Source organism: Muscardinus avellanarius, assembly GCF_963383645.1.
Source record: "Muscardinus avellanarius genome assembly, chromosome: 9".
NCBI lineage: Eukaryota > Metazoa > Chordata > Mammalia > Rodentia > Gliridae > Muscardinus > Muscardinus avellanarius.
Window position 1 is genome coordinate 56567245 of NC_137795.1, and position 12754 is coordinate 56579998.

Below are 12754 nucleotides of genomic sequence, written 5' to 3' on the forward strand. Positions count from 1 at the left end.
CCATCTTTGGTATAGCTCTTTCTCTACATTCTTGCCAGCATTTAGTACTGTTTGCATTTTTAATGACTTTCCTTCTAGCTGGAGTTAAATGGAATCTTGTAGTTCTGCCTTGCATTTCTCTGACTGCTAGTGATGTAGAACATTTTTAAAATATATTTATTGGCAATTCGTATTGATAGGACATGTAACTTATTTTGTAGTTAGTTCTGGAGGAGTGATTTACTTTATTTTTAAAGAGAAATTCTGTCTGAATTTGTTCACAGAGCTGACTAGATAAAACTAAGAAACTTTGATGTTAGAAAGTACAGTGGTTTATGTTTGACAAAATTATATATTGAGAACATGCCACATGACCTGAAGCTCATCTGTATTATCTACCAATGTTTTTTTTTTTCTTTTCTTTTGCTTTTCTTTTTTTTTTTTTCAGAGAGACTCCTTAGCCTAACATGCACTTGCTATGAGGTACTTAGTTGGATGTTAAGAAGCAGTGTCTCAGACACCTTATTCTCGTAAATCCATTGCACCATCTGAAATACATTCCATCCAGAGTAGCCAAAGGTTGTGTCCCATGTGGGATCTAAGATCTGCAGCTCAAATTTGATCAAATAAAAAATGACAGCTGCTCAGCCTGGCCCAAGCATGCATTTTATCATCATATATTCAGATATCTCAATTCTACAGATGGGCTTACTTAGCAAGTTAGGTATCAACCAAGGACTAAGGCTTAAGGCACCTATGGGAATCCTGAGCCAAAGCTCACAAAATTATCATCAAATGCCATGAGTGCACATATATCCTTTGGTTAGGTATGTTATTTAGAATTTTCTTTTGACCTTATTTATGTTTTACCTGCAATCATTCAGTCAATTGTGCTGGCACCACTGTGAATTAACCTCATCCAACCTGCATGATGTGTGGATTCTATTTAAAATTTGTGATCTGTCAACTATCTCCAGCAACTCTGTGATTGTGGTAGTTACTAAGTTTCTTCCTAGTACACAGAGGATGACTGGCACCAATCACAAAGAGAAGAATGGAGCATTCATAGTAACCGGTACTGTTGTCCAGAGAAAGTGAGTTTGTTGAAAAAGTAGGTAGGGTACAGGTTGATTGTTAGGTCATATCACAAGTGCTTAGAAAACCTCAACTAGACTGATTCATAAAGAATACATTAGTGAAATCACCTGGAAAAATAAAATAGTGAGGTGCTTGTCTGAAATTCTTTTTTTGAATCAGTAAAAACGGACTCTAACACAAAGTCATCACTACATCAGTTTGGCTAAAAATCAATTCATTGTTGTTTCCAATAATGTTTGTTTCATTTCTAAATTTTAAATTTCCTGCTTTCTTTTTTTATTTTTTGCTGGTCTGGGGGTGGAACATAGGGGCATTCGACCTCTGAGCTACACTCCCTGCCCTATTTTTTATTCTTTATTTTGAAACAGGGTCTCACTGAGTTGCAGAGGGCCTCACTAAGTAGCTGAGGCTGTCCATGAACTGTAATCCTCTGGTCTCAGCCTCCCAAATACTGGGATTACAAGCGTGCGCCACCAAGCCTGGCTAAATTTCTTGCTTTCAATTCATAAAAATATGTCTGTAAGCATAAATGCACATATTTACACATGCATATAATATAATATATATCATTCTAGTATGATCTAATGTTTAAACATGTAAAAGTTGTATAGAATAGTATATTTAAGTAGACTTACTCCTTATTAAGTATAAGAAAATTTAGAAAAGAGTATTCCAGTTTTTCGGGTTGTGGTCAAAATTATTTTTTCATAGTGAAATGGCTAGAATATTTCTTTAAAATATAGGACATATAATTTAAGTGAAAGATTCTGTTTGTTTAACATTAAACATAGCTCAACTAGATGTAATGATTTTTCTATATTATTAACAGTTATGCAGTGTGACAGTATTTAGCAATTAGTGAACAGAAAGAATATAGAGGCTGCCACAAATTTATCTCAATCTATGTGGGGGTCTTTCTCTTACAGTCCCTAATATGCACAGTTAATAAACTGCACACAGCTGGACATGGTGGAGTACGCCTGTAATCCCAGTACTTGAGAGCTGAGACACGATGATCGCAGGTTTGAGGCCAGCCTCAGGAACTTAGTGAGACCATCAGCAATTTAGTGAAACCATGTTTTCAAATAAAAAATATAAAAGAGCTGGGGGTGTAGGTCAAAGGTACAATGCCCTTGTGTCTAATCTCCAGTACCAAATAAAGAAATAAATAATTTTTAAAAAAGGAAAGAATTGCATGCACAGCACACAGTAATGATCAGTAAACAAACAGTGGGTATGACAATGAGTCCTCCGCACATTAGAACGAGAAGGCAAGCACACTATTCTTGACCAGAGCTTACTTTTTAAAAGAACTGAATGATGAGTTACAAACAACTGCCTTATTGTGAAGTAAGGAAAACATGGCTGGACCCTCAGTTATAAATGATGAATGATGAATACTGGGTTATTTACATGACTGGTGGGTAGTTAATAACAGTGTGATGAAGGAAAGTGCTCTCTTGCCCGTGTGTGTGTGTGTGTGTGTGTGTGTGTGTGTGTGTGTGTGTGTGTGTTCCTCTCTTGAGGCAGAGCTGGAGTGTGGAAAGTGAGTGAAGTTCTGAATTATATACTTTTTAAATTTCTCCCCATCTTCAGACTCACCTGGCAGACCTCTTTGTCCCCCCATCTCACCTCTCTCCACTCATTCAAGACCTTCCATTCTAAGAACTTTTTCTCTGAGCCACACAGCCTCTGGTGATCTCTCTTTTCACTACTCCCACATCACTAATTGTGCCTTATGATATCTCCCTAAAGAATCTGAAGCTCTCTGAGGAATTTTTTTGTCTCATAGTATACTCAGAACAATTATATGAATCACAAATTAACAAGTTAATATAAATAAAGTGCAGGCTACTTAAAACTTTTTTTTAATAAGTGCCTACATTTTTATCAGGCTTTCGTGGGAGGTCCCTGGGGGTTTATTCTAGATGTCTAAATGTTTTTGGCTATATTCTGCATTATCTCTAAGAGCAGTTTTCCAACTTTACAAGGATGGATAAGGAAGTGAAAAGGAAACAAAAGTTACAGTATAGGAATTTTAAAAGACACATAAAACAAATCATGACCACAAAGAATTATTTGCTTAGGTGCATAGGCAAGGGTTGATTTGTAAAATTTCCTGTTGCTTTTCCAGAATTTAAGCATTACACAAAACAAGATTTTTCTATATAATAGAGGTTTAGAGTCATCAAATAATAAAGATATACAAATACCAGGCTTATCCTTTTAAATGAGAGGAAAAGGATATTAGACTTATACTTACTGTCTTCAATGTCCCAGCACTGGGTGATTGGGTCCCCATACTTCACATCTTGGCGTCTAGCTCGCCTACAGAGAGGGCATTAAACTGATTAGAGCTTCAAGCATAATAATCAGAAAATAGAAAAGCTACATCTCACCCCAATAGTGCAAATTCAGAACTTGTCTTATCTCAAGTTAAATGCAGGTAAATATTCTAATCTAACATTGAATACTACTGATAATAAATTCCTAGTGAAATAAATCTCATTTTGCATTAAGATAACCTTAATTTTATTTAACTACTATTATTTTTCTCTGACTTGATGACTTACTCAAAGGAACAGGTTGAAGATAAATAGAATCCATGTTTAATACATATGATACAAACATAACAGTTCTTAGTCTTTTTCTGGTTTGTTATTGGACCTTATAATACAAAACATTTTACTATGCATAGATTCACTTATATAGATTTGATTGGGCAATAAGTTAAACATTATCTGGAACTGAAGTACAAGTTTGATGCGGCATGAATGATTACATGCTATTTTTGTCTCTTGACAGGCAGTTCAGATTTTTTTTTCTGGTAGTAGTAATAATAATGATACCACAGTGGCTTTTACATTATGGCACAGATTTGTTTTAACGAGAAAAACAGTAACTAGTATATGCAAAAAGAAATATTTTTCGCTACATCTAAGTATGTATTTTCATTTGCTTTGGCTATTTACCATTACTTTATATTAAATTCATTTTAACGGATGCATAAAAGTATAAAGATTGTACAATTAATGGGGAACCTTGTGATTTTTCAATGTGCACATACATTGGGTAGCATTTAAATCACATTAATTATATCTAGCTCCTCAAATACTTATCTTTTCTTTATGGTAAAAAATCCAATGTCCTTTCTTTTAGTTTTTCTAAATGTGCAGTACACTATGGTCATCTATTGTCCTCCTACTGTGTAAGAACATGCCAGAACTTCTTGTTCCTAACTGTAACTTAGTATCCGTTGATTAACATGCCTCTGCCCCTCCCTCTCCCCTACTCTCCCCAGTCTACCTACAGAGAAGTAATGATAAACTTTCTGGGATATCTAAGGTGTTCCTCAAGGGCATTACTGACCAGATGACAACCCTGTGAAAGATTTGTCCACTGCACACATTTTTAGACTCACATGGACATTACATTAGGTAATGGGAAGCATCACAGTGGTTTGTCTATAGGGTCAGAGATAGAGTCTTGGGAAATACAAAAGGAAAAAGTTATGATGGCATAAGGTACATAGGTCAAGAATGTTTTTAAATCTTGGCTTCTTAAGGAACAGGATCAATTAATCAAACTGAAGTTTTATTGCCAACTAATGAGCATTCTGATTTTTTTAGCTTCCAGAAAAGAATTCCCCAAAGACTCACTATGATGCGATATTCTTGCTGAAAAACTATGATAAAATGTTGGTGACTTTTTGCTTTTAACTTCGGATAATGATATCTACCCAATTATATTTGTATCAGGAATACAAAGGAATATATATACAAAGTGTCTTATTTTAAGCAATATTTGTCATTTTACTTTTTGTTTATTCTGTGATTTCTAGAATTAATAATGACAAATAAGTAAAATTTGTAAAAAGAAATGAGTATATATCTAGTAGTGTGACTAACATAAGCTCACCTCTTAGTTCTTTTAAAAAACCTAAAGAATAAAAAATATAGCATATACAATATGTTGACATATTTTCTAGAGGGAAATACCTTTTGAATAGTAATACTTTAGAAAATAACGTTACTATAATGCATACTTAAAATAATTATCATAATATATTTAGCTGGCATTAGGCATATCCATAGGCATTCAGACCTTTTTCCAGTTTTCTTGCTACTAACAATAGTTCTAAAATATTTTAAAACTTTGTGGTCTTTTGCACATATGTGTACAGAATAAGTTCCTAGCTGGGAATTCTTGTCTCAAAATAGCATTACTTCTAAGAGTTCATAAAATAGTGAACTACAAACAGCAGGCAAACCATTGGCTATTGAAGTATAATTGAGTGACAGAAATTGACCAAATTACAGTTGTTAGAGTAAAAATAAATTGTACCAAGTCACTGGATATACTGTGAGCAATATTTAATTTGTACTTTTATGAACACATGTATTTATAAATTATTGGCAAAATAATATGCATCAGTATGTTGAAATTTAGAAAGGAGGGGAGGAATATACAAAAAAGGAAATTGGTGAGAAAAGCCAAACTTTTAATGGTGTTTGACATAAGTGAACAAAAATATAAACAAATTTTCAGATTTTTTTCAAGTATCACATTTCAGAATTTCATACATCTCTTCCATCTTCTTTCAAAATTTAGTTTTATGTAAAACTATAAAATATTTTAATATTCCTTCTAGGTACTATGTTTTTGTATATATTTCTCTTTAACAATTACAAGACAAGACATTTGTTTGAGATGCTTATAGAAAGGAAGGCGTCCAGATATTTGGATGTGCCTCTTACCTTTTTGAAGTGGGTGCATATCTAGAGCAGGAATTTCCATCCCATGCACAATAGGGGTCTCTGGCAAGACAACAGTCTGCACAGGCTTTCCCATAAGTGTCACATCTGTGCAAGGAGAGCTGAGCCAATCCATCTCGGGAACCGATGTACAATTGTTGCTGCAAATCGGGCAAAACAAATGAATTAGAAGCATCTTTCAGATAATTTTTAAGAACTTCCCTTCCTTAAGTGTCACATGATAGCACTAAATCTATCCCCTCTCTCCCCAGTGCCCTGCCCATTGCAAACAGTTGTATAAAAACATAATGAAGAGTAAAATCAGTCAATCAATTACATCTACTCTGGTAGGACTGTGGTTTGAAGATGCTGATGCTGAAATGGCTAGCGTTCTATAAAGTTCGGGTAAGCTTGGCAGTAATTTAAGTAGGTCAAAAAACAGCTGTTAGACTGATGAATTAAGATGTCAAATTCTTTCTCAATAGTAAAAAAAAAAATATACTCTGGTAGATCATATCAAGCACAGATGCCATGGCAAAATTGATGGTCTTTCTCTGTCATAGCTCCCTAAATGAGAGCTGACAGAGAAGAGATTTATGGAACTGTCTCCGGTTCTAATTGTCCATTTCATTTGCTAATGAATTACTATCCTCTAAAGATCATGAGTTTTAAAGTATTTGGTATCACTATGGAGAAAGTACTAAGCAAGTTTTAGAGGCATACCGCAAATGAAAAGCTACAGGATATGCTAAAAAAAAAAGCTAATGAATGTGAAAATTAATCCTGAAATAATACACTATTCCTTATATGTAATTATTTGAGGGTCTGTTGCAGTTGTGGTGGAAAAGAAGGATAATGAAAGTGAATAAACCATCATTTTTATCTTCAAGGAACTCAAGTCCAACTCTACTGGATCATTCTAAGCTTACTTAGAGGGAAACCCCTAAGAAATAGATATTAGCATAAGTAACATTTTCAGCCTGCAGAATCCTGTCTTATACTTTCACTGCCCATTAAACTACCAGTTAAGATTTCCTGAAGACCAACTGTAAGGAACACTGTTTATTGTCTATTTTACTTGACTTCTATATAGTATATGGCACTAGTGACCCTGCCTCTCTTAAAACTCTCAAGAAGAAAAAACTCTTCTTCCTCCTTATCTCTTTCTAAGACATTCTTCATCTTTATGGTTTCTTTCTTTAAATGAAATGTTGAACTTCATTCTTTTCTATTCTCGTGTATTTACACTTTTAATTGTATAAAAACTCAGGGATATTTTAAAAACAACAAAATCCTGAGCATAAGAGCACGCCTAAATTTACCCCACCTATTCCACCATGGCATAGTCACTATTCCACTGGCATCGTCACTCACCCAGTCTCCCAAGACAGAAATCTGGAAGCTGTCTTGGAAACTTCTTTCGTGCACACTCAGTCTGTCACCATGCCATCCCCAGGATCTCATACAGAAGGATTTAATCTGTTTCTTCCTCCCCCATCCCACTGCTGCTCCCTTTGTTTTGGTTTTTATCATTTCTTCCAGGGATTACTTGTAAGCTTCCTAACTACATCTGTGGACTTCAGGACCCAATCCATCTTCCACACTGTCACTCCAGACTGACCTTTCTAAAAAAGAAAATCTTATCATGGCACCCTCCTGCTTAAAATCCTTTGGGGTTTTTATTGTCCTTAAGATAAATCATTAACCATTTTGGGAGGACAAGTGAGGAGATGACTAATCTTGACTCTGGCTGACTACTCCAGATTCATTTCTAACTCTCTTCCTCCTTGAATACTCATCCAGCCTTGCTGTAATTGTATACACACTTACTAGAATAGGCTGTGGTCTCTTCTCCCTCTCTACTTGGTTTAAGCTTCCCTGCACCACCCCACCCCCTGTTGCTTTTTCTGGTTAACTACAACAGCCTTCTGGGCCCTGGTTGGTACCTCCCTTCCCCTGTTCCTTCTGGTTCCCTTTTCAGGCCATCTCCTCTCTGCTCTTCTAGTACCTCTCTATCCATTATCACTGTATTGCTCTAGTATTCTTGTCTCTCAGCTCTACTGGAGATTTTGGATGCTCATGTTGTGTCATCCATTCATTTCTCAACACAGTAGTGGGTCTTCAAGGAATATCCGTTGAATGAATAAATGAATTCATGGAAAAGATCAGAAGAAAATAGTCTATTCTGTCTTTGATCTAATAATTGCTCTGCCCACAAGGTAGAGTAAATTAAGACAATTTAGCAACACTTTAATGTGGAACATTTATTTTCATATGATTAAAAAAGAAACTATTCCCCTTTAATTTTTTTGGTACACACAGAAATGGTAACACAAGCCAGGTATAGTGGCACATGCCTATAATCTCAGTACTTGGAAGGCTGAAACAGGAGGATTGCTGGTTCGAGGCTAATCAACTCGGTGAGATTTTTTTTCAAAATAAAAAATAAAAAAGGGCTAGGGGCTTAGAGGTAGAATGTCCTCTGGGTTCAATCCCCAATACCAAATTTAAAAAAAATGGCAATGCAATGTGAATTTTGTGTGTGTGCACCTGTAAATGTGGTACTGGGAATTGAATTTTTTTGTGTGTGTACCTGTGAATGTGGTACTCTACCACTGAGCTGAATTCTTCATCCTTTTTATTTTTTATTTGGAGTCAGGATCTTGCTAAGTTGCCAGGCTAGCCTGAAACTTGATATCCTCCTACCTCAGTCTAACTACTTGCTGAGATTACAGGTATATACCACCACTTCCATCAAGTATGGATCTTAAATCAACTGAAATTTGGAGTATCATACCAAGGAACTGTGAAATTACATTACATATTATTATATTTAGCTACCATTTACTTTATACTTATAATGTGTCATTCTAAAACACTGTCACAGAACATCCTATTTAAATTTACAACAAACCTAGTAGGATTTCCTAGCTTTTTTGCTGAGGAAATTGATTCTAAGAAATACTGAGTAGTACGTTGAAGGTTTGTTGGGTTGGTCATCACCATGGACTATATTCTAACTCCTAGACATCCCAATTAAAAACTCTTTTTAATGGTTAGGACTAATTTCCTACATGTATTCTTTATGAATCTGACAGATATCCTCACAAGACCAGAAAACTGAGCTCAACTTTTAAGAGCCAAAGAAAAGAGGTTCAGTTAATATGGTTCAACTAATGAACATTGCCTCCATTCTCCCAAAACAAGTTTTAAACAATGGTTTCTAGTCAATACCAAGAGAAACAAATAATCTAAAACTCTTCATTATGTACCATTTAACTTCTAATTTCAATGGATTCCTCAAATGAACTTTGATTCAAGCAACGGACTGCTTTTGTGGTTAATTTTTGCACAAAAAATTTAGAAAGTACCTGCTTCAGAGACAGCTCCATGTTCAAGATGACTGATGGGTGCTGAAAATAGAAATTAAATGTCAATAAAGATAGGCATCACCTGACTTCTACATTAGCCAATATGTTGCTTTGTCCTATGCCACAGATAACTGAAGTAAAAGTTTGAGCTCCGTTATATAGGGGAGGGAAGGTTCTTATAGTTTGCTACTTTCTTCAATGTATGCCTTAACACAAATGAAATGATGTAAGTAGTTAAGGTATCTTTTAAAGAAAAACTCCCTAAAAGTATGAGGAAACACTCAGCATTGAAATTTATTCCCAGTTACTAACAAGTTTCCTCCTTCTAAACCTGCTTATCTTAACTGCTTCCATATAATTCAAACTCGTGTTGACAGGAACATCCCCATAATTATTTATTGCCTCTTTCTGTTCTTACTTAGATCAGAGATACAAAACCTTGTTTAAGTAACAGAGTTCTGAAAAGTTACAGTGCTGCTTGTGGATGACCACATTCTTTATGGAGCAATACAAGTTATCAATGCACACAATTTCATGATTTTAACTAGGGCCAGTTTTATATTCAGTAGAGAATATATTCTGAGAGGAATTTAGCATACATGAAGGCTTACTATTATGAAACCTACTTTTCTGTCTCTATGATGTGAGGGAAAGTCAGAAGTGTGAACTTGAAAGCTACCAAATGAAAAAGATCAGGATTACAAAACAACAACAACAACAAAAAAAAAACACAGCACTGGAGCTGGGCGTGGTGGTGCACGCTTGTAATCTCTGCACTTGGGAGGCTGAGACAGGAGGATCGCACAGGTTCGAAGCCAGCCTCAGCTACTTAGTGAGGCTCTCAGCAACTTAATGAGACCCTGTTTCTAAACAAAATACAGAACAGGTCTGGGAGTATAGCCTGGAGGTAGAAAGCCTCTGGGTTCCACCCCCAGTACCACCAAAAATAAAAAATAAAAAATAAAAAATTAAAAAAAAATGAAAAAGCATTGGTCTCTCATATAGCTACTATTTTTCTTCATTGATCAGCAGCCTGTGTTTACTAATTGACAAATATTAGCAGATTTTTTTTTTCTAGTAGTGGGGATTGAAGCCAGGGGCTTTCTAACTCTGAGCTACACTTTCAACCTTATTTATTTATTTATTTATTTATTTATTTATTTATTTATTTATTTATTTATTTTTGCAATACTGGGAATGGAACCCAGGGGCATTCTACCTATACCTCCAGCCCTATTTTTTATTCTTGATTTTTTTTTTTTTTTTTTTTGGTGGTAGTAGGGGTGGGACCCAGAGACTTTCTACCTCTGGGCAATATTCCCAGACCTATTTTATATTTTATTTGGAAACAGGGTCTCACTAAATTGCTCAGAGCCTCACTAAGTAGCTGAGGCTGGCTTTGAACCTGTGTGATCCTAGTGTCTCAACCTCCAAGGGCAGGGATTACAAGGGCCCACCACCACGCCCAATTTATTCTTTTTTTTTTTTTTTTTTTTTTTCTTTTTGCAGGTCTGGGTATGGAACCCAGAGGCATTTGACCTCAGAGCTACACCCCCTGCCCTATTTTTTATTCTTTATTTTGAAACAGTGTCTCACTGAATTGCAGAGGGCCTCATGAAATAGCTGAGGCTGTCTGTGAACTGCCATCCTTAGTCTCACCTCCCTGGGATTACAAACTACAAGCTGTGCCAACACTTCTAGTTTTACTCTTTATTTTGAAACAAGGTCTCATTAAGTTGCAGAAGTCCTCCCTAAGTATCTAAGGTTGTCCAGGACTGAGATCTTGTTTTAGCCTCCCAAGTACAGGGATTACAAGCATGCTCTACCATGCTCAGTTTAGCAGATGTTGAAGATTTAAAGAAATTTGTAAAATTTTACAGGAGAAAAGTTCTGATAACTTTTTGTTGTACATTTAAAAGTGGTCAAACATCAAATGGTATACATTAATTGTGTCCAGTTTTGTTGTATATAAATTATAACTCAATAATTTGTTTTTAAAGGCAAGGAGATAAAATATGGCATTTTTAAAAATCCTAACACGGAAGTCAAACAGTATCTTTTGACCACTGTGTAACAACCATTGAGTAAAACTTGTTCTAAATACCTATGTGTGTTATGGGGAATTTAAGCCCCTGAGTTCACCTTTATATTTGACATCAGTTTTTCCCTTGGGAACCACCAAAGTTTTTGTTATGGTAGAGGCCAGATAGAGGGTCTTGTTCCTGTTAACTTCTTGACCAGAATTATCATCACAATGTAAACAGAGTCCTGAGGAACCCGGCATGTTAATTAACTTGAGCTCACCACAGTGCAGGGCTCTACTCTCTTTTAAGGCAATAAGCATTTTTGTGGAACCTATTTTTAGCAAATGTTTTCAACAAAAATGTAACAGAATGCAATATATTGCGAGAAAGCTTTTCTAAGAAGTACAATTTTATTTCTGATATTATTTTTCAGAAAATCATTTTAATTAAATTCTTTCGAGCATTTACAAAGAATAACACAATTCCAATTTATTGAAAAAGTCAAAGACATTCCTTAAACTTAGAGAACTCTTCTGGACATACTAATTCTTTTAATTCTGGGGGGATGGAGCTTGCGAGGAATTTAACACACAGGAAGGCTTATTATCATGAAACCTACTTTTATTTTTTTTTTAATTTCCTTACAGAAAAGCAGGGATACGTGATTTATATACTCTTTCAGTTTTCTCAAATCCAATTGGGGAAAAATCGCAAAGTTAAATTTATAAAGTAAAAAAGCATCTGGATAGTAAAAGAGACCCCAGGCTTTCATTTAATGTGGCAATTTGTCTGACTATATGCTTAGAGAATGCAGTAATGAGAGGCAATCCCAGGAGCTCCCCATTCAGTGGTATTCTTTAGAGGAAGGTGAGTCCCATATTTCAGTTGCTTATAAAACTCTTTCCAATGCTTAGGGAAAAGAAAACTAAAAAGGCTAATTTCAAAGACTTTTCCAGGAAAAGCGATGATGTATTAAACAAGTGTGTTGTATAACAAAGACTTCTTGGTTTCCCTCTGTCTTCTGCTGGAACTCTGGGCAGAGTCTTACCTTAAATACCTGCAACTCTTCCAGTACTACCTCTTCCATATTCCACTTCTCCTTTGAAATGCTGACAACTTTTAGGACAGTTCCAATATCTAAAAATATTATATGGACATATAATTTACATATATATATATATATATATATATATATATATATATATATAACAAAATCACGCAGCAGCTTCTATTTTCATATTCAGTTGAAATTCTTAGAAACCTTTAAATTGCTTCCCACACTTTTCCTTAAATGCTTTTCAAAAAAATCAAATTTAATAAAGCATGTAAAAAATGAAGCTTAGTATTTTACCCTTCTGAACCGGTATAGCTTTCAATTAGTAGAACAGACATTATAAAGAGACTATTAAAAGATACATCGAAATATATATATATTTGTAGCAGGGATTGGACCCAGAGCATTCTACTTCTGAGCCACAGAATGTAAGATATAAATCTTTAATAATGAAAATAAGTACTTATTCAATGC

General features: G+C 35.1%; 1 protein-coding gene across 1 annotated transcript in view; it reads right to left on the bottom strand.

Moving 5' to 3' along the window:
* The window catches only part of SEMA3D (semaphorin 3D), a gene marked incomplete at both ends in the record, with an annotated part of 140803 nt that overhangs the window by 12347 nt on the left and 115702 nt on the right, over window positions 1-12754 (bottom strand). The window contains 4 exons of the mRNA XM_080700828.1: window positions 3341-3405; window positions 5835-5992; window positions 9203-9244; window positions 12275-12363. Of these exons, the coding sequence (XP_080556954.1) occupies window positions 3341-3405; window positions 5835-5992; window positions 9203-9244; window positions 12275-12363 (354 nt within the window). The remainder of the gene's footprint in view (window positions 1-3340; window positions 3406-5834; window positions 5993-9202; window positions 9245-12274; window positions 12364-12754) is intronic.